Below are 25,314 nucleotides of genomic sequence, written 5' to 3' on the forward strand. Positions count from 1 at the left end.
GGAGTTTTGATGCACACTACTTTATTTTGAGCATCACTCGGAAAATCACACAAAACACTAAATACTGAGTTCACTGACTCGTACGCTGTCAACCGACGACTCAGCTTAGTACATAATTAGTTTATCCAAAATTTGTAGGTATGTCTGAACCTTTAACCTTTCTCCACCCTGTAGAAAAACTTGTAAAAATGGAGTTTTCTGGCTCGCTTTCGTTTAGTCTCGTCGGAATATTCAAAGTATTTTAGATTGTAGGCCTTCTGCTCGTGCTAAACAAAATTATCCTTTGGGATTTTAAGAACTCCAAAAGTGAATTTAGAAGCTGAACTGTAGATTGAAGTTCAATCTCTTCTCTCTGTAATTATTTACTGACAGCGTTGATGCAATCGAAAATTGTTGCCCAAAACTCATTCATTATGAATATTTTTGTGGCATTTCTTTCAACAAATACTTAGTAGGCTGATGAACTGTTTCAGCTTTCTGATTAGTCTGTTCAGCAAGAGTATGAAGAGCAGATTTGAACGTATTGTAACCTTTAGACAAAGCTCTAATTGCATCAGCCTTGCACTCCATCTAGTGCTGCTTGTTCTTTTAAGGAGTAGATGGTGGCGAATGGGATCGCTTAGGGGAGTTTCATTTAAGCATTTGATCATAACTTCCCAACGGTGGGTAGAGACTAAAAAAAGTTGTACATGGACTGAACAAACCCAAAATACGATATTGCTCCAACGCAACTTTCATCAGCGTGTTTTATGATTGCCCCCTCATGTCGTTTACATCAATGCCACAGTCTTTTGAAAAGGTTAAAATAGCAGAACAACGGTCATTCTCTTCTAAAGAACAAAACCAAACTAAAAGAAAAATAAGATAAATGATAAATTTCACGGGAAACTAGAGCGAAAGGAATGTGTAGTGGAGTAGAAGGTAGGGAGGGGGCCCTAACTCATTTGTTCCTCTTGCTCTTAAAGAAACCGTACAGACTGACAGGCAGTACTGTTCCTTCTACCAAACGGCATTGCGTTACATAGGCTTTCTATGTGAACAAAAGTATACATTGTAATGTTGTTTTATACCTCCACCATCACTTGTATGGTATTTCGCGATATTTGAATTTTTCAACATAATATGACATAGTTTTTATTGAATTCTAATTATTATTTTTGCGTTTTGGGCCCTGCGAGGCTCCTATTGGGGCCAAGGCCCCAAAGTAGGCAACTGCCTACTTTGCCTAATGGTTAATCCGACACTGACTCGTTTATATTAGTAATACTATTAGCAAACTCAAGAACCATTTATCTACTCTACAAACCGATCATGTTCTCAACTCGAGGAAACAAGTTTAACTCTTCACAAACATGTTGCGACCGATTTCTTCTTTAAGAGGGCGGCATAAATAAGACCATTATTAGACAGAAAGTATTCAAATCCTAAGATATTATCTAAAGTGTTGTGTATAGTATGTACAATAACACCCGAAGAAACATCTGCCTTTGAAAAGTTTCCAAACAGGATATTGTCCACACCCTCTATTAGAAATGAATAGGTGCAAGATAGGGATACAGTTAATAAAAGTAGCAAAATAAGTAGCTAAACGGTGTATTCTGGAGGATTAAACAGGAAGGACCCTTAAAAAGATATGTTGTGAATGGACGAGTGGAACAGTAACATACTATCCAACAAAAGAACAAAATATATCGGCTTACAAAGGTTCACTGGGCTCGAGTGTTGTCGTTTTTAGTGAGCGTTAAGTACATCTTGAGTTTATCTGTATTTAGGCGTAATTGATTTTTGTTGAATGGGAGCTGAAAGCGGGAAGGAATGTGACCTCCCGAGTTGTGGATTTTTGTTTTTCTTTGCTTTTTTTGTATATACCGACGGAGATTTTAATAAAAGGCAGTTTATTTACAATATTCGAATCAAATTTATTTTTTAAGCAATCATTAATAATAGTGGTAGTTTACTATAGCCATAGTGGTAATTTATATATTGGTCGAGATATAATATATTTTTATTTTGAAATAATTTGAAATAATCCAGATACGCCAGTCAATGGGAGCAAGAAAAGGATATAATAATAATAATAATAAAGAATTTTTATTCATTTGGTATGTAAAACAAATAAGCATATAGTTACAGCACATTGAAGAATATAGAACAAAAGCAACAAAGTTAAACCCTATTGGGATAACATCTGGCGAAGTCTAGCTAAAGCTACTCTTACTTAACCAAATGTTAATCCCCGACGCTTCTAATTAATCTAAAAATAAACCTAAAGTAACTAATTAAAAACATAACATATTACCTCTGAATTGTATACTACTGCATGGATTTTAATGAAATTTTGGAAATAGCCTCTACTTATCTCCTAATTCAAAGTCTGCCCTATGCCGATGTGTGCTTTTATCTTGGGGGTGGTTCCCACCCCTTCTACTCAATACTTTTTGAGTTATTCATGGTTGAAAATTGGCCATTTTCATTGAAATATAACGGTTTTTCGCAAATACCTTAAAAACTATGCATCTAACTAAAAAACTATATAAAACATTTTTGTAGGTTATAAAAAAAACAAAGAGACGCTGGCCCTCACAAATCTTCCACTTATAATACAAAAAGAGCTATGGTAGGTGAAAAGAGTTTCTTTTTTTGGTACATGCCCAAATTGGTGTATTCAACTTGAAATAACAGAGAAACGGTCGATTTTAGGTGTATACTGATATGCATACCTTTTGTAGTGCTTAAAAAGACCTTTAAAATGACCAACATTAAAGATCAATTTCATTCAAACTAAGCGAGATATGCTGCAAACAAAATTGATAACTAATGTATTTTAAGAAAAAATGAGAGGTAATTTTAACCCCCATCCACCAGAATGTAAATGCATCATTTTCCTTCTAGAATACCTATTATTGTAGTGTTATTTCTATGGTGAAAAAGTTAGAAAAATAAGTAAATTTTCCTAAAAATATTCCTGTTTCTCAATGTAACTTGAAAATGAGAGATATATCCAAGAGATACAGTAATGAAAAATAAAAACGAAATTTTTATCCAAAAGAACTTTACATTTTTGTTTGATATCTTTTTTTCGTATCTCTTATCATTTTCGAGTTACATGGAGAAAAAGGAAGACTTTCAAGAAAATTTAAACATGAGCTGTATAATTTGATCTTATTTTTTTTCAAAAACCGTTCATTTTAAACCAGTCCAAATTTTTGAACATAGAAATAACACTATAATAAAAAGTATTGTAAAAGCAAAATGATATATTTTAATTCTGATGGATGAGGGGTTAAATATACTTCCAATTTCTTTTTAAAATACATTAGTCATCAATTTTTTTGCAGCATATCTCGCTTAGTTTGAATGTAATCGACATTTAATATTGCTCATTTTAAATGCCTTTTCGAGCACTACAACATTTACTTGTACCACTATACACCTAAAATCGACCGTTTCTCTGTTATTTCAAGTTAAATACACCGGATTTGAGCATGCACAAAAAAAACAAACTCTCCCCACATACCATATCTCTTTTTGTATTTTAACTAGAAGATTTATGAAGGAACAAGTCTCTTTGTTTTTTTTATCAGGTACAAAAATATTTTGTATAGTTTTTTTGTTAGATGCATAGTTTTTAAGGTATTTGCACAAATCCGTCCGAAAAGATGTCATTTTTCAATGAAAATGACCAATTTTCAACCACGTATAACTCAAAAAGTATTGAGTTTTCAAAAAATAATTATAAACAGTTTTTGCTTAGAATTAGGTTCTCTAGCCTCTTCCGTTGCTATTTTAACCAAAAAAATTTTCACCACCGAAAAGGGGTGGAAACCACCCCAAAAAAAGCGCACATCGTCATAGGGTAGACTTTGTTTCTTAAGCTATTCCCTACTTACTGTGAAAATATCAAGTAAATCGATGTAGTAGGATGGAGTACGGAGCCAAATACCCTCATCCCTCATTGACTGCCCTAAGAGCGTCTATTAACTCTAATAGTTTTTTACTTCAGCTAAAAAGCAACAAAACAACTGGGAGAAAACTCAATGAAAATTGATGACGTTTTATTTTTCAATAGTGGAGGAGAAAATTCAGTATTCGGCACAGGCTTTGTGGGAAATAAAAATACCCGAAAATAACATTTATAAATATCCATGCACCGACTGAAGAGACATAGAAATACAGGAAACATAGAAACAAAGGAACACTGCTACAATCAACCCGTGTTGAGCTGCCCCCCCCCCCACTTGCAAAAATTAAAAAACAAATAGCCCTGATTTATGAGCTATTTATGAGCTTTCATATTCCGCAAATTAAAAATTTTGAGCTCGTTCCACTGAGCAGGAATTTAATACTTTAGTGGGGGGGCTGAGTGGGGACAGATCTAAAACTCTTTGTATCCGCCGGATCTTTTCCTGGTTTTAAGAGGGCTACCACTTTAGCTTTCCTCCAGATTTTGGGGATTTGTAATGTACGGATGCAGCAATTCATTATTTTTACGAGCCACTCTACGGTTTTTAGTCCAAAGTTCTTTATTTGTTCTGTTCATATGTCATTCAGGCCAGCCGCTTTATTATCTTTAATTTGGTGGATCGCGCCTCTCATCTCCTCTAGACAAAAAGAGGTACCTACAACATCTCTTTCTTCGTCGATATTCCGTTGAGCTCTCACCTTGTTCTTTCTTGATGTCGTCTTACCGTTCATTAGAAGACGATGGGCTATCTGATCGGGTGTGACTTCTGTCATGTTGACTGCCGGAGCAGCGGGATCGTTGTCAAGATTTCGAATAAGCTTCCAGGCACGTCTGCTCTTTTGTTTCATGTCCAGACTCGTGACCAGCTTGCACCACCTTTCCGTTCTGTTGGCGGATATCGCATGTAACATTTCTTCCCCAGCCTGTATTGCAGCTTCAGAGAGAGAGTCTTCTTCATATAGCTGTTCATATATTTTAAGTAGGGGTTTAGATTCTTCATTGAGCCCCGCTATGTACGCAGTTCCACAACCTCTAGGGATAAAGGACATCGCACACATCTTATGGAAAATATAATCACTCAAATTCAATAAAATTTATACGAATAGATTCGTTTTAAATTAACGGTCAAATCTTATCATTGCGCCAACTCTTAATTATGATTAATTACGGCACAAATTGCAATTAAAGTTTATCGAAATCACATTTTTTGAGTCAGTAAAGGTGTCAGTTACAATTACTATTGCTCTGGGTGCTATTCACAAGAGCTTAAACCCCGCTGGGTCTAAGCGGATTAGTGAAACTAATCCGCTGATTTATGGAGTACCGACAATTTGGGTATTTTAAAATATTTTTTCTCTCTCTAACTTATGTACGTACCCATTTGATTTCAGATTTATTTATATCAATTTCTGCTCTTATTATTAAACATATAGAGTTGGCGCAATGATAAGATTTGACCGTTAATTTAAAACGCATCTATTCGTATAAATTTTATTGAATTTGAGTGACATTATATTTTCCATAAGATGTGTGCGATGTCCTTTCCGTGATACTTGCTTTACGATTTCTACAAATTTATCGTATGAATCAGGGCAAGGTTCTACCTGGGAAACTTCTTAATGCACTGCTTCACAGAATGTTTCTCATTTTGCTTTAGTAAAGTTGAACCTTCTCTTGAAAGGAACAATTTCGTATCTGATTGCCGCGCTGAAAAGACAAATTATTGGTCTGTGCTGTGTCTTTGGGAGGACGCTTCCAACGATTTTTGTCACCTGGTCTCCAATTCTGTTGCTGACTACAAGTATCTAGATATCAATATTTCTCATGATGGTACATTGGACTAAGCCATAAGAGAAAGCAGTAGAGCAGGTCTGCGACCAATCCATCAGAAAAGAAAATATATCAGACTATAATGAAAAGTATCACTCTATATAACTGTGAGGTATGGTCACTGGAAGAAAGAACAGTAGCAACACTGCGAGCAACTGAAATGGATCTTTGGAGAAGAGCGGCAGAAAGATCTAGAATATACACGATATTATACACACTATATATACACGGAATGTATGAATAACGAATACCAAATGAAATACCTACTAAAATGGCAACTGAAAGGCAAAACGAGGTAGACTGAGAACAAGTTGGAGGGAAGGAATAGACAAAGAGCTGAAAAAAAGAAACATAAAAGAGGACCTATGGAAAAACCGGACGAAGTGGCGATTGGAAGACGGAAAATGGCGGAGATCGTTATAAACCGACATGTAATAGTAGTGAATGGCAACGTATTCATCAATATAGATGTATCTGTCTAATATAAATGCTACAATATTTTTTTTAAATAAAGGTTTTTGGACTAATTTTTTTAATAGTGTTATACCTCAATATACAACCCATCACACACAAATATATTTTTTGCGAGAATGCAGAAAATCGCGCATTAACCCTTTCAGTCATCGTGTCCACACCGATGGACATCGATTTTCAAAGCATTCTCTTAAAACATCGATGGTTATTATCGCCCAAATCATTTTGTCCATGTGTGGGTACATGCATAAGAAAAGCATTGAATACATTGATAGCCATCTGTTAGTCGATTTGTGAAGCTATATAAAACGCAAAACAGGTTGCATTTAGCACGCTGTCGTGGTGGTGAAAACATCTGTTTGTTATTGGAACGATTTCTATTGAATAAACTTGTTTTTTCGTACAAATACCTGCTGATTTGGGTAAGTAAAGAGCATTAGTATAGTGTGTTTATATTATGTATCAAACTGTTGACTGAAAATATCTTATAAAGTGGTGTATATTTATATGTCCATGTAGATGGACAAAATGGCTTAGGTATACTTATGCATATAAAAATTAGCAAGGTCGTGTTGTTTTAGATATCCATAAAATGGAAAGTTTACCGTCAACTAGTAAAGAAAAGAGATGGTCACGACCCTTGACTGAGGATGAACTTCTGGATTTACTCATGAAAGACGATGACTCAGAAATATTACGTTTGTCAGATGCTGATGACGCCAACAGTATTGCGGATCTAAATGACGTTTCCTCAGAATTTGGTGATGATATCCAAGATATTGAGGAAACTATTTTTGACGGATTGATCCAAGAACAGAAGTCAACAGAAAGAGGTGAGTTAGAAAATCTAGAATATCCCAATGAAGTGACTACAGAACAATCAATGTCTGAGGACATGAAAACCAAAGAAAATTCCAACGAAACGACTGAAAAACAAACAACTGCAAAGGAGAGACTGCTAGAGTTTTGTAAAGAGTTCAAACTCACAAATAAGAAAGATGTATGTTGGAAAAAAAATATTACCTATCTTACCAGGCCAGTACAGTGGTTTGTTCCAGAAGAAGTACAAGTTGATGAATTACCTGCTCCTATTGAATATTTTATGAAATACATACCTAATGCTCTGTTTGAGAAGATTTCAGAAATGACTAACTTATATGCCGTACAAAAAAATATTGCTCGGTTTTCTCCATCAGATAAAGAAGAAATAAAGCGATTTGTAGGCATTCACATTATTATGGGAAATCTAAAATTCCCAAGCGCAAGACTGTATTGGTCCCAGCTTACAGGTATTTCAATTGTAAAAGATAATATGACATTCAATCGCTTCTCTAAGTTGCGCAATACCATTCACTTAGTAGATGTAACAGCAAGAGGTGACGAAACAGATCGCATGTGGAAAGTCCGAGAAATATATAATTCCATTAGAAATCATTTTTGTGCATTGACGAGCAAATTGTTCCATTCAAGGGACAGATCAATGTCAAGCAGTACCTCCCAAATAAACCGAAAAAATGGGGGATCAAATTATGGATATTGGCTGGACAATCTGGTACCATTTACGATTTCATCATATATCAAGGTGCTGAAACGGAAATAAAAGAAAATTATGCACAGTTTGGAGAAGGAGCTGGAACTGTGATGCAGCTAGTTGAGAGAATTGAAGAAACTCATCACGGTTTGTACTTTGATAATTTCTTTAGTTCTTATCACCTCTTTCAATGGTTGAACAATAAATCTATTATGGCTGTCGGAACAATTAGAATAAACCGATTTTTTGGACCAGAACTAACATCTGATAAAGATCTAAAAAAAATGGTAGAGGTAGTTTTGATGTAGCGGTTAGTGAAGATGGAATTGTGATTACAAAATGGTTCGACAATAAACCAGTTTTAGTGGCTTCAAATTTTGTTGCAGCGGGAAAAATGGATTTGTGCCAGAGATGGGATAAGACGTCGAAAGAGTATATAAATGTATCTAGACCGGAAGCCATATCGCTTTACAATTCCAACATGGGTGGTGTTGATAAGTTAGATTTTTTATTGAGCGTTTACAGATCCTACAGACGATCCAGAAAATGGACTGTACGTATGATAACACATGCTATAGATATGGCGATAGTAAATTCGTGGTTGGAATATAGAAAACAAGCTGAACTGCTAGGCGTACAACACAATAAAATCCTGGATTTGTGGGACTTTAGAATGAGTATTGGGCAACACCTCATTTTACATAAGGTTCCACCAAAGAGAGGCAGACCATCTGGTCAAGAAAATACTGGTACAACAAATAATAAAAAAACCAAAACTGAAGCAAGGCCATATATTGAATTACGGTTCGACAGCTATGGACATTTTCCGAAAATAGATGAAAAAAAAAGATAGTACACGTTGCAAAATGGAGAACTGTAAGGGAAAATCACATACATTTTGCGTGAAATGTAATGTTCACTTATGTTTTGTAAGCGGTCGTAACTGTTTTTTTAAATTTCATGTAAAATGATCAATTCGCTATTTACAAAGAATATTGTTTATTTCGTCATTCTAATGATATTCAAATAAATTTCTAAAATCTTCAGGTTTATTTTATTTTGCTTCAAGTCATAATGTCCATCAACATTAGTGTTGCCAGGTTCAATTTGTTTTTAATCGGTACATAAGCAAAAACAAATCAGGATTTAGGGTTGTAAATCGGGACAAATAAACAACAATAGCCAAGTAAATAATCGTATTGGAGTGTAATTTTCAGTCAACTCGAAATTGAATGAAAATCTGGTTTTAGTTAAAAGTTGAACTTGCACCGTTGCTTGCTTTTACTTGGGGGGTGACAGTTACAGTTACCCCTTCTCGGGGCTAAAAAAACGCGCGTTTAAAGTAAGTTTCAAAATTGATCAACTGACTAACTGTAAAAACTTTTGTTCTACATAATTTTTAAACTCAATAAAACTTTAAAGTCAATACCTACTTTTCGAGTAATTTTATCGAAAAAAATATTGTTAGCGAAAATGTAGCTTTTAAAAAACACAAAAAAAATGTATGTTCAGAAAGTCTATAAAACCAGTAAAAGCAAAGTTGTAGCTCATCAAAATGTTCTTATTCGTCAAATTCCAAATCGAATTTTTCAACTTGAAATAACCAAAAAAATAAGCAATTTTCGGGCAAAACCTATTAAAAATTTTTAAAATGTTTAAAAAAATCTTTAATTTTGTTTTATATAAAAATCTCTAGTATTAAAACTAAGCGCGTTACGCTCAAAATAAAGTTGGCCCCTTTTTTGTTAAAAAAAAAAAATCGTGAAAATCTCCCCCTATTTAGCACCGTAAATAAAATTAATCGTTACCGCTTTACCATATAATATGTGTATTGTTTATACGATCTGTAAGGTTTACCGGTTGGGAGTGCTTAGTTTTGAAAAAAATTGGTTTTATAGTAAAAAAAAAATCCTAAAAAATGAAAAATGCCCTTTTTCAAAATAACTTAAAAAGTATTTCAGGCCCTTTCAATTTTGTAAAAAATACATAAGTAAAGTAAATTGTTTGTAAAGCGGTAATGATTAATTTCATTTGGGGTGCTAAGTAAGGGGAGATTTGCACGATTTTTTTACCAAAAAAAAAGGAGTCAACTTGATTTTGAGTATAACTCGCTTAGTTTTGATGCTAGAAACTTTTTTAAAACATAAAAATAAAGCTTTATTAAAAAAGTTTTAATCGGCTTTTCCCGAAAAGTGCTCTATTTCTTGGTTATTTCACGTTGAAATATGAATTTGACGAATAAGAACGTATTTTTCATGAGCTACAACTTTGCTTTTGCTGAGTCTATAAACTTAACGAGATCACAATTTTTTTAATTTTTTTATATTATGCTACATTTTTGCTAAGCATATTTTCTTCGATCAAATCCTTACTTTTTGAGTTATTTGTGAAAATCGCCTGAAAACATGATTTTTTGTCGAAAAATAAACATTTTTAATCGTAAATAACTCGAAAAGTATTAACTAAGTTAAAATTCTATAGAACTAAAATTGCTTAAAATTAGTTAATTTATCCATCTCCGGACTTATTTTAAACGCGCGGTTTTTCACCCCAAAGTAGGAGTGACTGTCACCCCCAAGTAAAAGCAACCAACGGCACAATCCGTCCAAATTTTCATGCAATTCGGAGTTGATCCTGAAAATTACACGGTATTGCCGTATTTCCCGTTCATTTACTGGACTACAAGGTATTTCTATATCCTACATAATATTTAATAATAATCAGACGTAGCTTAAGTAAATTATTTATTTTTTATTAAAATTATATTTTTCATTCGATTTTGCCGCTTTTAGGCAATGTTTTTATAACATAGTTATAAAATTCACTGCAAGTCCTGAAATTGGTTTTCGTGGGTGAAAATCGGGACATTTAGTGTCCCGATCAGGTACAAATCGGTACGCGTCCCCAAACCCCTGAAAATCGGGACGTCCCGCGCAAATCGGGACACCTGGTAATGCTAATCAACATGGACATGTCATATGCCAAGTGACATATGACATATCAAAAAAAAATGATGTTAAAATTATCAACAAAAATGGTTTATTTTATATACCAAATATGAGAATTTTCCCATAGCTCAAAAAAAGTTGTGACTGAAAGGGTTAAAGCATGTTACAAAAAGCGAAACCAAAACTGTAACAAGATTACAAGCAATTAGATGTATTTCGTGTCCACGCATCTACCGCCTCGCGTCTTTTAGTCGCTGGACACCCTCCTCGAAGAGCCCGTCGGCGGGCATCCTAGCCTGCAGGACCACAAACCGCGTGCAGCGTCTCGATAAGGACCTTCGCGCATGCGGCATCTCATCCACGAGCACGCTGCACAACGTACATATGTGTTTTTCTCAGGTAAGAGATCCCGGTGCCCGGTGTTGTAGTGGTTTCTCGTCTCGAAATCTCTCTCTCGAGAGAGAGTATCCTCCGATTGTCGACCCACCACCTATTTTGCGCTAACGCCACGAGAATGACGGTGTTGGGGCTCACCTAAGTGTCCTAAGTGATTGTTTGCTGCATATCGCGGAAGATATGCACACTGTGTTCTGCGTGCCTGCCTCCATCTACCTTTTGCTCATTATCACCCCCTACACGACTTCCTGGTGGTAAGTACTACATACTTTATAGATAAGTCAGTTTGAATCACAATTTTTCTTTAATATCTACTACTTACTCAGTACGTGATGTTTATACAGTAAAATATATTATTTCTATTAGTTGTTTTCTTTCTGATGTAGCCACATACATTGTCTTAAAATTTAATTAATGTGTGAGCCAATTTAATAATTAAATCTATTAATAATTATATATTTTGTAACATACATATACCTAATTATGAAAACTTTACCAAATATTAAGGGGGTAGGCACAAAGTTTCGACTCCAATGCTTTTTAAATGCGTTAATTTTTTTCAAGTCCTCAAAAACCAAAAAAATATCATTCCAAAATTTAAACGCAGAATGAAAGAGTACATTATTACCGAGGGCAGAAAGTCCCTTAGAATAAATAAAAAGTTTCTTTTGAATGACATATTTGAAATTAAAAATTTCACTAAATATTCTCTTTTTTTCACCCCTGTAACTTATTAAAGTAAACATTATAGAACTTTTCGTGGACTTTCAGCCTTCGGCAATAACACAATATTTCATTCTGCGTTTAAATTTTTCCAAAATACTTATTAGTTTTCTAAGGATTCGAAAAACTGAATGCATTTAAAAAGCATTGGAGCCAAAATTTTGCGCCTATCTCCTTAAGTGTATTACTATTGTATTATTTTGAAAGTAAATAAACATTATTATTATTACATTCATTAATATTTTTTTCTGGTGTAGTTGTCCATTTTATATTTTTTTTAACTGCCAAGTATCCAATATTTAACTTTTTAGTTTCTTCTTCTTCTTAAGGTGTCCTCTTTTCAATGGAGGTTGCCTACTACAATTTCAAACTTTTCTCTGTCTTCAGCTGTTATTATTAGCTTTAGCCCTGTCTATTGTCAGATCATTGGCGGATCTAGATATTTGCCTTGGGAGGGTAAATTTACTTTAGGGGGAACATTCCAATGAAACACCAACCAAAAGACATAAAAAAGATAAACTCATGCTACATAAAAGACATAAATAATAACTTATATTCATTAGGTTCCCTTAATTTTCCTAACTAGCGTGTTTATTGGGTTGAATTTATGTGTCAGTGGTTGAAGTGTCATGGCAGCTAATATATTTTTATGTTTCAACAATTTTTTTCTTTAATTTTGCACCCTGTTAGGGGGGTAAATTTCCCCATTTTCCCTCACCGTAAATCCGCCACTGTGTCGAATATTTCTTAGCCACGATAGTTTTTCCTACCTAATCCTCTCTTTTTATGGATCTTTCTCTTCACTAGTAGTTAAGGCCATCTGTACATAATTCGCAAATATTTTACGGCCATCCCTACTTTTTCTGTCTTTACACGGCAAATTACGTGTAGTAAAATTTACACTGGTATGGATATGTAAACATTACTAGAATGTCATTCTACTTGACAATGTCATCATTAACTTTAAAGACTTTTGAATGTTCTTGGATCACTGTTATTTGTATAATTGCTAATTATTATTTCAGTTAATAAATGTGATAATTTTTTTACTAACTATGTATTCAGTGATTTTAATAATTTATATGTACAACAAAAACTAATACTCAGTCGAGAAAAGAGGAAAAGTGTTAAAGTAATTTTTTAACAATATATTGTTTCTATGGAACGCTTGCAATTTTGAACATCTTTAACAAAAAAATACTTGGATCACAGAATATATCCCGATGTATTCTCTGCTTGGATCTTCTATAAATAATAAACAATAAATAACTTTAAATTCTTAAACAATCACGTCTTAAATCAATTATTTTTCAAATAGGTACACTATCAATATTATTTAACCAAGAACTCAAAATATTCCCGATTCCATGTCAAATAATTAAAACTGTCACTGTCTTGCATTCATATTCTATTTGACTCAGTGCATTGTATGACAAAGATAGCGAAGGTTTGATTTGAAAAATATCACCACGGACATGCTGTCCATTTTTTTCGAATCCTGAAAAAACTAATAAATATTTTTAAAAAAATTAAACGTAGAATGAAAGACTAAATTATTATCGAGGGCCGAAAGTCCCTTTGAATAAATAAAAAAGTTTCTTTTGAATGAGATATTTGAAATTAACAATCACACTACATTTTCTCTTAGTTTATCACCCCTGTAATTTATTAAAATAAACATCGTAGAAGTTTTCAGGGACTTTCAGCACTCGTTAAGAATGTAATATTCCATTCTGCGTTTAAATTTTTCAAAAATACTTATTAGTTTTCTCAGGAGTCGAAAAAAATGAATCCCCATTTGAATAGCATTGCATCCCCTTTTATTCCATTCTGCGTTTAAATTTTTCAAAAATACTTATTAGTTTTCTCAGGAGTCGAAAAAAATGAATCCCCATTTGAATAGCATTGCATCTCCTTTAGCGGATTACTACATATTGGTACTTTTTAGTTTACGTGTTTTAAAGATACCCGTAGTGATGACGTCATTAATGATTTTTTTAAATGAGAGTAGGGGTCGTGTGATAGCTCATTTGAAAAGAAATTCAATTCTCTATTCAGTAATATAAACATTAACATAATTATTTATGCAGGGTGTCCAAAAAAAATTTTTTTAATTAAATTTATTGACAAAAAGAAGAATGTATGTAATTTATTTAACTCAAAACACATTTTACTGCTCTCAAAAAAACAGAAAAAAAAATGGTTATTTGAAAAATAATCATTGCTTTTCACCTAAATTAAATGTTCAAACTATCAAGAGGCAGGTGGGTGGCTGTTTTAATATTGAATTTAAGCAAAAAACAATATTTTTTTATTAAATAAACATTTTTTTCTGTTTTCTGATAGCAGTAACATTTATTTTGAATTAAATGAATTACACACATTCTTCTTTTTGTGTCAATAAATTGAATTCAAAAAAAAATTTTGGACACCCTGTATAAATAATTATGTTAATGTTTATATTACTGAATAGAGAATTGACGTACGTTTCAAATGAGCTACTACACGACCCCTATTCTCGTTTAAAAAAAAACATCGATGACGTCATCGCGCCCAGATGGGTGACGTCACTAGTATGATATATATGCCAAAAAGTCGTAAATTAAAAATAAAAATTGACCTATTTCGGGATTTATATCCAAAATTGCCCATTCATGAGAAAATGAATTTATTCCAACCTTTACGTGCTCACTATATAATATTGTGAACTTTACCAACTATTATAAATTAACTTTTTCTTTAATATTTTCTTTCCTGTCTATTTTATATTCATTTTTAACTGACATTTCCAATATTTATATCTTTTTAGTTTACATGTTTTAAAAATGTCCGTATTCTTTGATTGGCATACAGGAGATTATTCTTTGATTGACATTAAGAGATTTATTAAACATGTCTTCTCAGTATGACTAACAAACGTCTATCTCGTTTGTTATCTTGGCATCTGATTGTTTTATTTTTTGTGGTAGGGGAGCAAAGTATGCTAAATGTGCAGTCACTCGAGCGCTTTGGCGACCTATTGGGTTGTAAACAGTAGGTCCTAAAACCAAAAAAAGTTAAGTAAAGTTTTCCATTTTAGTGGGCGCTTGCCATTTTTTAATTTAATTTTCCATTTCCAACAATCGTTTTTTCCGATTATAGAGACATCTATCCATAATTCGAAAAAATGTTTTGAATAAAAGTCACTTATTTTTACGTAAGGAATCCAAATCTGCAATAAAAAGTGAGGGTTCCTATTTAAGATTTTAAAGTAACCCCCCACCCCACATCCATGGGGGGTCGTGTTTGGTGCCTTTCGATAGATTTTTCAAAAATATTGAATAAGTGTATTTTACAGTTTTTCGATCTGATGTTCATTTCGCGAAATATCACGGGATTCGTATTTAAAATATTAAATTTACCCCCCACCCCTCTCCGTGAGAAGTCGTGTTTGGTATCATTCGATAGATTTTTAAAAAATATTGAGCCCATATTTTTTAGTTTTTCGATCTGTCCTTCATTTCGCGAAATATTCGGTTTTTTCTTGTGAAACTTTGGGGCTCACCCATTTCCTTACGCCCGGCTCAAATCGTCAGATTTTTGAAATATACACTCTTTTGCATGTACTTAACCTACCTTATCTTAATCTGACAATTTCGAGTTTTTTTAGGGGTAGATTTTTTTTTTCGGGCCCCCCTTAACGAACTCCCCTGTGTTAAGAGCCAATATATAGTAGAGGTACATCTGCAGGGTACCAGGTTTCTCACCATATGCTAATCTGACGCGCTCGAGTGACTGCAAAAATCCCCGCTTGGGCTCCCCTACCATTGTAACTAAACAAATAATTATATTTGAAATGAAATATTAAATATTATTTTTACATAACTGAATATTCTTTGATGATTTATTTTGTATTTTTAATCGATATTCGATGATTCTGAAATGTTTGACTGTAAATTTTAAAGGCATAAAATTTCGTAGAATTATTATTTATTTATCTTCGACATATCAATTGTATATTTTATGTATATTTCCAATTCATTCGTTTTGAAATTTTCTCTTAACATTTCTTAAAAATAATACATAAACGCACTGTGTAATTTTATAGTTTCATCCTGTAATATTCGTAATAGAGCTTTTAAAAATACAAAATAGCCAAACACATAAAAAAGAGGGAATAACACCAGCTTTCAGAACAAACAATAGGGAACTTGCACTAAAAATTTTTTTTGCATAAAATTGTTAATTTATGTTTTAAAATGTTATATTCAAAATATTACGTCTTAACAATGAATAGTGTACGTACAACATCTAATCAAAGTTCCGCGCCTAAAATTTCCGTTTTAAACAACTTCAAAAGCGAGACCTGAGGTCTGACGTCACAGGCCACTCGTATCGTTTGTCCGTTCGGGGTGGGCCATTGCATTTAATGCAGTTTGCCCATAGATAAATAATATAGTTGAATAAATATCTTGTTTTACTCTGTGGCAAAAATGATTTTTTCTGTGACAGGCAAAATATTAACATTTTATCTCTGTTGACATGTATCAAAAAGTTCTTTTTTATGAAATTACTTTGTTCGTTTCTTGTGTTGAAGAACAAAGAAGAAATTAGTAATAAAAGTAAGAGTAACTAAAAAGTATTGGTGCTATTATAGTATGCGGTCTACAGTCGGGTTTCTACTATAGCTTGCGGTCTACCGAGGGATGCGGTGTAAATATAAGCTGAGATGATAAAGATATTAACTTGTAAAATTACAATAATGATTCTTCTTATTTATGCGTATTATTAACTTTGTAAAGAAGGATTTTGTTGCTGCTAATCACCATAATCTTTTCTCAGAAGGCTTTGAACACAGTAATGAAAGGCTCCAGTAGGTACTAATAAACATTACAATAAAATATAATCTTTATTATAATGCAAATTACACCGTAATCTTTTCCAGGATATACGAAATCCTTCGATTAGAGGTAGGTAGATCAAACCCACGGGGTAAACCGTATAAGTACTATAATATAATGGTACCAAACTATTGTTATAAACGGTTTAAACATGCTTATTAATAACTCTTACTTATTTGCCTTGACACCTCGCATTTCTCCAATAGAATAGCTTTTACTACTTTTTATAAAAGTTGCCACGATGAAGACATCAACGGTAGGTAAGTTAGTCAGATTGACCTTTTGAAAAACCCTCGTCCGTCATATTATGCGTTTTAAACTCTTTACAAGCTAGCACTCAACTTTATCAATTTCAGTTTAAAACTAAGCTGATTGGGGAACTACTTATTACAATATATAAGATGAACATAAATAATACCTAGGAATTTTTCATTAAAGACGATTAAAATGTAATATACCCGTGATACCTACCTTAATCGCGTTGTTTCCGCCGGTTCACCGTGGCCGGTGACGTCGAACCAATAGAAGGACGTTCAAGAGCATCCTAAGATATTTGAATTTTATAGCATTTTCAAAACGTCGTAATTAGCGTACGGGTTAAAAATATTTGTTTTTTTCGCATGCAAGCGTTTTAAGATCATGTTACCTTATGTTTTTTAATATCATTTTAATATTTAAAAATTTTTGCAAGTTCCCTATTTATATGTGGTGATTTATATCCAAACTTATATGTGGTGATTGCCCAAAAACTTACATCGGCCGAACTGGTAGCACCTTTAGTAAACGTATAGCATAACACAAAAGGGTTACAATAATAGAAAAATGGATCCTACGCACGCACTTCATTTTCCAGATCATAATCATTCTCTTAATGACCAATTTCAAATTCTCCATAATATTCAAAATATTAAGCTTTCTTTATCAGAATCCTTGGAAATTAATAAATTACAGATATAATTCTGAATGACCAACTCAAGACAGCTTTCTCCTCCTTAACTTATTCAGTTAAATACTGAAAATAAATACTAAATATACCATTTAAGAACGACACTCTGCCGAAACAGCTGTAGTGCCTGTAAATTGTAATGAATTTTGTGAAAGTGTTTTTTGAAGATATTCTTCTTTAGCGGCGAATCGATTGAGGGTAAAATTGTACATTTACCGCGCGCCTGCGCACACTGACAGTATGTAGTTCTGACAGTACATATGTAGTTCATTCCTAATCTTTCAAGATAGGTATGTATGTATCTGTAACCGTGCAAATAAGTCATTAATGCCCGGTTGCACCAACAGATCTTAAGCTTAAGTCGAGAATATCATAAGAATTAATATAATATAATTATAATATATTACAATAAGAATACCATAATATAATAATAGATATAATTGATAATAAGGTAAGAATCTAAAATTATGGTGCAACGTAAGTGATACTCAAGGAGGCCCTATCTATAAGTAGAGCTTAGCTAAGCTGGAGCTTAAGATCTGTTGGTGCAACCAGGCATAAAAGAATATATTATTGGTTTTAGAAAATGTCATATTTATTATAATTCTTGTGTTTTTGGATTAATAAAATATTATGTAAACATAACATTTTTACACTATATGTCGCCGTGTTGTGTAATTATATCCGAAACTTACTTGTTTATTTCTAGTGCTTCGATGGAGTAGTTAGAAATGCGGTATAGACCAGGGCGCATCTGTAAAAATATTAGTACATTTGGACGTTGAGAGGTGACTCAAATTTTTTTGCAGAAATTGCTTAAAAATAAATCAAATAATAATATTGGAGTTATCCTCCCTCTCAAAAAGGTCCGGAACATTGTTTAAATAATCAAAATGTCAAAAAATGAAGGAAAAATTCGATTTTTTTCTTGGTTTTTTGATTATAACTTTAAAAGTATTCATTTTCGAGAAAAGTTGTACTGACATAAAAGTTGCGTAATTAAATTTCCTACAATATAGAGTTGGCTAACAATTTAAAAAATAGTCACCCTTTTTGCAAAATAGCAATAATTGCGAAAAAAACATACAAAAACAAGTATTCGCATTTTACGTTTTTCAACCATTTATGCTACACACTTAGGACCTTCATATTTCACTCAGAAAAACTTGATGATACAGTAAAACAATATTGTAAATTTCGTTAAGATCGATTTCATAGATTTTGCAAAATAAATTTTGCAATCCAGCTTTCGCAAAAAAAATTCATTTTTTCAAAATATTACAGGGCTGAAAATAAAGCAGATAGCAAGTTGAAATTTTTTATGCGTATAGAAGTGTACTGTACCTTTCATTTGCAATTTTTCAAATTTTAAATCGATCAAGACCACGGCGTCAGGAATTTTTTTAAATAAACATTAAATATTGATGCTACGCGCAGGACAGCGGGTAGTTTGCTCTGATTGGACATTCCAATGACCTTTGATAATGATTAATACATTTTAATTTTTATTACATTTCGATATAAATAAATAAATTTGTTTATTGCAAAATAAAAACACATACTCTATCCTTTGAAATAACACATTAATTAGCAAAAACTTTCTTTGTTCATATATTTTAACTAAAAGAATAAAAGTTTATTATTTTTAAACATAATATGCAATTGTTTAAACAATATTTCATAAACAATAATAAAATTAGTTTGATTTTTGTGGAATTAAAATATTAAAATACAACAAAATATAGAGTAAGAAAATAATATATTAGATAAAGATTGGAAGAAATTTTGGTGGAAATCAACTTGTGTGAATCGAACACCGCTGTCCTGCGCGTAGCACCAAAAACTAATGTTTATTTAAAAAATTTCCTGACGCCGTGGTAATTAATCGGTTTTAATTTTGTAAATTGCAAATGAAAGGTACAGTACACTTCTATAAGCAAAAAAAAGTTCAACTTGCTATCTGCTTTATTTTCAGTCCTGTAACATTTTGAAAAAATGAATTTTTTTTGCGAAAGCTGGATTACAAAATTTATTTTGCAAAATCTATTAATCCGATCTTAATAACATTTATAGTAATATTTTACTGTATCATAAAGTTTTTCTGCGTGAAATGTGAAGGTCCTAAGTGTAGCATAAATGGTTTAAAAACGTAAAATGCGAATACTTGTTTTTGTATGTTTTTTTCGCAATTATTGCTATTTTCCAACTAGTGTGACTATTTTTTAAATATTTAACCAATTTTATATTGTAGGAAATTTAATTACGCAACTTTTATGTCGGTACAACTTTTCTCAGAAAAGAATAGTTTCAAAGGTATAATCAAAAAACGAAGACAAAAATCGAATTTTTCCTTAATTTTTTGACATTTTGATTATTTAAACAATGTTCCGGACCTTTTTGAGAGGGAGGATAACTCAAATATTATTATCTGATTTATTTTCAAGCAATTTCTGCAAAAAAATTTGAGTCACCTCTCAACGTCTATCTCAAAACAGATGCGCCCTGGACTAGTAGCACTTAGATTGGAAGGTTACGGGTTCAATTCCCGGGCGATTCATATTTTTTTTATTTTTGGTTGTTTTAATAAACATTTTTTGAAAGTGGTAGATAAGAAAGTTAGTTTGATTTTTAAATAAAATACAAATAACCTTTTAAGTATATTTACTTCGTTTAAATTACCTATTATATAATAGAAGAATATCTTCTTACGTGCGTACATAGTACACACACATTCTTTTTTTGTTTTATGGCATAAACTTGGTGTCGATTAGCCAGGCACAACTTTTTTGTTTTCTATTCATACATAAAGAAGGCAATGAGGTCCTTAAGAGTTCCATAGCAAACTCTTCCACAGGTCTCTACTCAGTTCAAAAGCTGCAGCTGGCCGCTATGGACTATCCAAGTTGCTCACCACATTTTTTTATTATACATCTTCTTCTTCTTTTTTCATATGTACATAATATATCAAATTATCAGGATTAATAAATTTATAGGTTAATTTTAGTTTTGATCTGAAAATTTGTGTACATACTCCTTGAACAATGACAATCATCGTTCTGTAGCTTTTTCTCTCGAATTTTCAAAAAAAAATCCGACAAGGGGGATAATTTCGGAAATTTTGTTGAAAATCTCCACCCATTATTTCTGTCCGAAAAGTGATCCAATATGCATTACACATGTAAAAAACAGTACAAAATAAAAATGACATCTGTGGTAATAAATAAAAAAAATTCCAGGAAATTGACATTTTCGGCGCATCCAACTGCGCATATGCCCCGTGAAAATTGTACAAGGTTACCACATTATTGTAAAAAGGTTTTATGGTAGATTCTGGTAAAATTAGCCATGTGGTAATAAATATATTATTTTCATAAGTTTGACATATTTAGCGTGTCCGACGCGTCCTGTGACCCAATATTTTTGTCCGACAAAATTGTTTTCGCTGTTTATATTATATAAACCATTGATTAAATTAAATGACCAATGTGGTTATAAATTTTTTTCTTGCATAAAATTGACAATTTTGTGACAGCTTGACAGACAAACACCCCAGTACCATAATGCGCCAAACTCCAAATTTGTCCGACTCCATCTAAATAGAAAGTACAAAAAGTTTCGACGGTGTGGTCATAAATAATAATTTTATATGTGGGCCCACCGACTATAAATATATTAGCGTCTGTAGGTCTTAAAGCGTTCAAATAACTACTAAATAATTATGTATGATAGTTATCAAAGCTACAATTTAGTAAATAATGATGTCTTAAAATAAAAATAACTGTAAATTTTGGTGTTTTATAAGTAGATATGAAACACAAACTACTTACGAAAATGATGTGTATTATAAAAGTGACAAGATATGAAAACTTGTTATCACTCTTACTTTATCAGACAGTTTAGAAATAAAAAGCACTGCATAATATAACTGTTCTGGTTTATAGCAAACTACCAGTGAAATGTGATATACTGGATGTCTTTCAATCACAATTTAAAAAGAAATAAAAATTTAATATCAAATAGGAAAGAAGGGAAGGGGGAAATATAAATATAGTGTGTCCTTGTTTTTTGGCAATACTCTTTAGTAGTAGGGGAGGCTACTAAATTTGCAGTTACTAAAGCGATATGGGAACCTATTGGGTTGCTAAGATTACCATTCTTTAAATTTGTTTAATTTAACCCTTTTTTAATTAAATTTTCCATTTCCAACAATCGTTTTTTCCGGTTGTAGCGCCATCTATCGAAAAACTGTCGTGAATAAAAGTTACTTATGCTTACGCAAGGAAATCCGCAATAAAAAAGGGGGGCTCTTATTTAAGATTTCAAAATAATCTCTACCCAACACCCGTAGGGGGTCGTGTTTTGTGTAATTCCAGAGACTTTTCAAAAATATTGAATACGTGTATTTTGCAGTTTTTCGATCTGATGTTCATTTCGCGAAATATCGCGGGGTTCCTATTTAAAATTTTAAATTTACACCAGACCCCACTCTGCTCTGTGGTGAACGTGTATGGTATCATTCGATACATTTTTGAAAAATATTCAACAACTATTTTTTAGTTTTCTGATTTCGCGAAATATTCGCTTTTATTTTGTGAAACTTTGTAAGTCGGCCATACCCTTACGGCTCGCTTAAATCGTCAGATTTTTGAAATATACACTGTTCTTCATATACTTAACTTACCTTATCTTAATCTGACGATTTCGGGTTTTTATAAGGATAGATTTTTTTCGGATCCCCCTTAACGAACCCCCCTTTATTAAGAGCCAACATAATATGGTAAAGGTACATTTACAGGGTACAAGGTTTCTCCCCATGTGATTTTTTGACGCGCTTGAGTAACTGCAAAAATTCCCCTTGTGCCACCCTATCATATACTGTATAATTTGTTAAATTGCTTCGTGTGTAGAACTTCAATTAGTTGTTTTTTTTTTGTATAAAAATCTTGAAATATAAATCATTTTCAATTAAAAGAACTAAAGTAAATTTACAACTTCTCGCATTTCTACCGCCATCTTTTCTGTCCATCCATTCGTCTTCTTTGATGGCTCTATCACTCATTATATGCCGTACATTTTCTTTCCAGCCAACTGAAGGCCTTCCCTTCTTCTTTTTTGTTGTCGTATGTAATTTAAAGCTTTCTTGGGCCATCTTCATTCATTCGTTTCACGTAACCATACCACACTAGTTGTCTCGTTTCAATTCTATCTACACTGGAATATACAGTATTTGTTCTCCTTCTAATATCTTCCTTCCTGATGTGATCTTTTTTGGATATACCACACGCTCTCCTTAGATAATCCATTTCTACTACTTCTATTCTTTTTCGATCTTTCTTCGTGATCTGCCAAACTTCTGCCCCATAAGTCATAATAGGCTCTACCAAGGTACGATAGATTGTTAATTTCGTTTTTTGTCTTATATCTTTAGACCATAGTAGAGAGTTTAGAATGTTTACCACTTTTTTGCCCTGCTGCGTTCTGTTTTCGATGTCTCTTTTGGTAGTGCCTCTTTTAAATATTATAGATTCGAGATATTTATATTCTTTATATGTTTTTGTGGTTCTAATTTCTAAATCTGGATCTTCTTCATCATCCCCTATTTTGTCTTTGACATATTCATATTCAGACCCCATTTTTAATATTCTTTCTTTAGTTTCCTAAACATGTGGTCCGTCTCTTCGTCATCATTCGCTACGACTACCTGATCATCTGCGAAAAACAAAGTTGTTAGACATTTACCACCGCCTATGTCTATTCCCACATTCCGTATACTTATTTCCTCCACTGCTCTAGCGATCATTGAATATATATTTTAAATAAAGTCGGAGACAGACAACATCCTTGTTTAAGCCCTTTTGTTATTGGAAATGATTCAGATATAGTTTCCTTCTTTAACGACACTTCTTGCATTTTTGTATATATTGGCGATAGCATCCACATACTCTCTACTAAGACCTACTTTCGTCAATGTTTGAAACAGGTTTTTCAAAGGTATCGTATCGTATGCTTTCTCTAAATCTACAAACAATAGGTGGGTAGATAGATTCCTTGCCTTCCGTTTTTCTATTAGCTGCTGCAGAACGAATATATTATCAGGGATGCACGATCTTCCTGCACAAAATCCACTTTACAACTTTTAAGCATTCAAATAATTCTTAATGAGGAAAGGATAAGGATTAGATAGGGATAAAATATATGTAGGCACTCGTTTCTCCTCTAGGTACCCATCAAGATTTATGGTTTTTGTCTCCATTTCTTTCAGTCTATAGTCTTCTCTTTTGATTTAGTAATTCCTGCCCTGTTAGGTCCTCCTCTACTTCAGTTAGCCATTTCGATCTGGATCGGCCACTTCTCCTTTTTCCTCCTGGTTGCCATAATATCAGAGCTTTTGATATTGATTCTGGTTTTTGTCTCCATATAATATGAGCCAGCTAAATATTTGACTCTTACTTTTTTTATTTTCTTTACTATTATCTTCTCCATTTAATTCTTCTAAAATTTTTTTATTCGTTCTTCTTTAATACTCTTTTTCTTCGATTCTCACTGGACTCTTCTCTTCTTATTTTTGCCATAGTCATGCAAATTTGCCATAGTTTTGCTGCATACATTGTTATTGGTCTTATTATTGTTTTATAAATATTCATTTTTGTTTGTTTGGTCAATATTTTACTTTTTAGTAGATTTCTATTTGTTTGGTATAGCCAGGTTTGTCGAAGTTATTCTTTCTATGATCTCCGTTTTTCTTTTCCCTTTGTTGTTTATCATAACGCCCAGGTATTTAAGTTCTTGTACTCCTTCGAATTTTTTATTTCCTATCCTTATCTCTCTGTTTTGTTCTGCTTTTCCAAGTCTCATTAGTTTTGTTTTCTTTTCATTAATTTTTACTTCTATCTTCTTCTCTTCTTCAATCTCCATTAATAAGTTTTTTCACGATTTTTCTTGTTTTTGTTATTATCGCTATTCTACCTGCATAGGCGATTAGTTGGTAACCTGATGCTCTTAGGTTTCCCTTGTTTATCCTTCTTAACACAAAATCTACTGCCAGGTTAAATAGTGTTGCTGACAGTGAGCCACCTTGTCTCACCTCTTTATTTATTTCGAATTCTTCTGTTTCCCCTTTTTGTAATAGAATACTGACTTTTGAATTGTTCATTTATATTTTTATTAGGTTTCTTAGTTTTGTAATGGTTTTGTACTTATTTCTTCTTATATCTGTACGACATTCAATTATTAATCTGATTTTATTAAAAATGATATTTCATCTTTTTAGATCTGCTTGCTTTTTATTAATCACTATAATTGAAACAAATGAGCAGTCCAAGACTTCTCGATACAATTATTATTCTTATGGCTCGTGAAATTATTACATCCTGTACGCGTTTGAAGTAAATATAAATAATCTGGGCAATAAAGATAAAGCGAATAAAGTCTAGTGTTGACATTTTCGTAGTAGTAAAAAATGTGTGTTTGAATTTCGTCTAAAAGTATGTGGTAGGAACTGGGGAGTTTACTTTTTGGTGCAATAAATAATGTAAATATTTTAATATCGGTGTACGATATTAATGAGTATTGAAAAGATATCGTAAACATCATTTTTAAGAGTAATGAGGCTTTAAGGACTA

At 32.6% G+C, this 25,314-nt stretch overlaps 2 protein-coding genes across 2 annotated transcripts in view; one reads left to right on the top strand and one right to left on the bottom strand.

Annotated features, from left to right (window-relative positions):
* LOC114345870 (phosphatidate cytidylyltransferase, photoreceptor-specific) overlaps positions 1–21,538 on the bottom strand; it is a 110,839-nt gene extending 89,301 nt beyond the window's left edge. Inside the window, exon 1 of the mRNA XM_028296702.1 lies at positions 21,520–21,538. The gene's annotated coding sequence lies outside the window, so the exon portion shown is untranslated. The remainder of the gene's footprint in view (positions 1–21,519) is intronic.
* Positions 11,021–25,314, top strand: part of LOC114345891 (protein Wnt-6) — an 88,047-nt gene continuing 73,753 nt past the window's right edge. Inside the window, exon 1 of the mRNA XM_028296712.2 lies at positions 11,021–11,397. Coding sequence (XP_028152513.1) covers positions 11,324–11,397 — 74 coding nt within the window. The 5' untranslated portion in view covers positions 11,021–11,323. The remainder of the gene's footprint in view (positions 11,398–25,314) is intronic.

The sequence above is a fragment of the Diabrotica virgifera genome, chromosome 2, assembly GCF_917563875.1.
Source record: "Diabrotica virgifera virgifera chromosome 2, PGI_DIABVI_V3a".
Taxonomy (NCBI): domain Eukaryota; kingdom Metazoa; phylum Arthropoda; class Insecta; order Coleoptera; family Chrysomelidae; genus Diabrotica; species Diabrotica virgifera.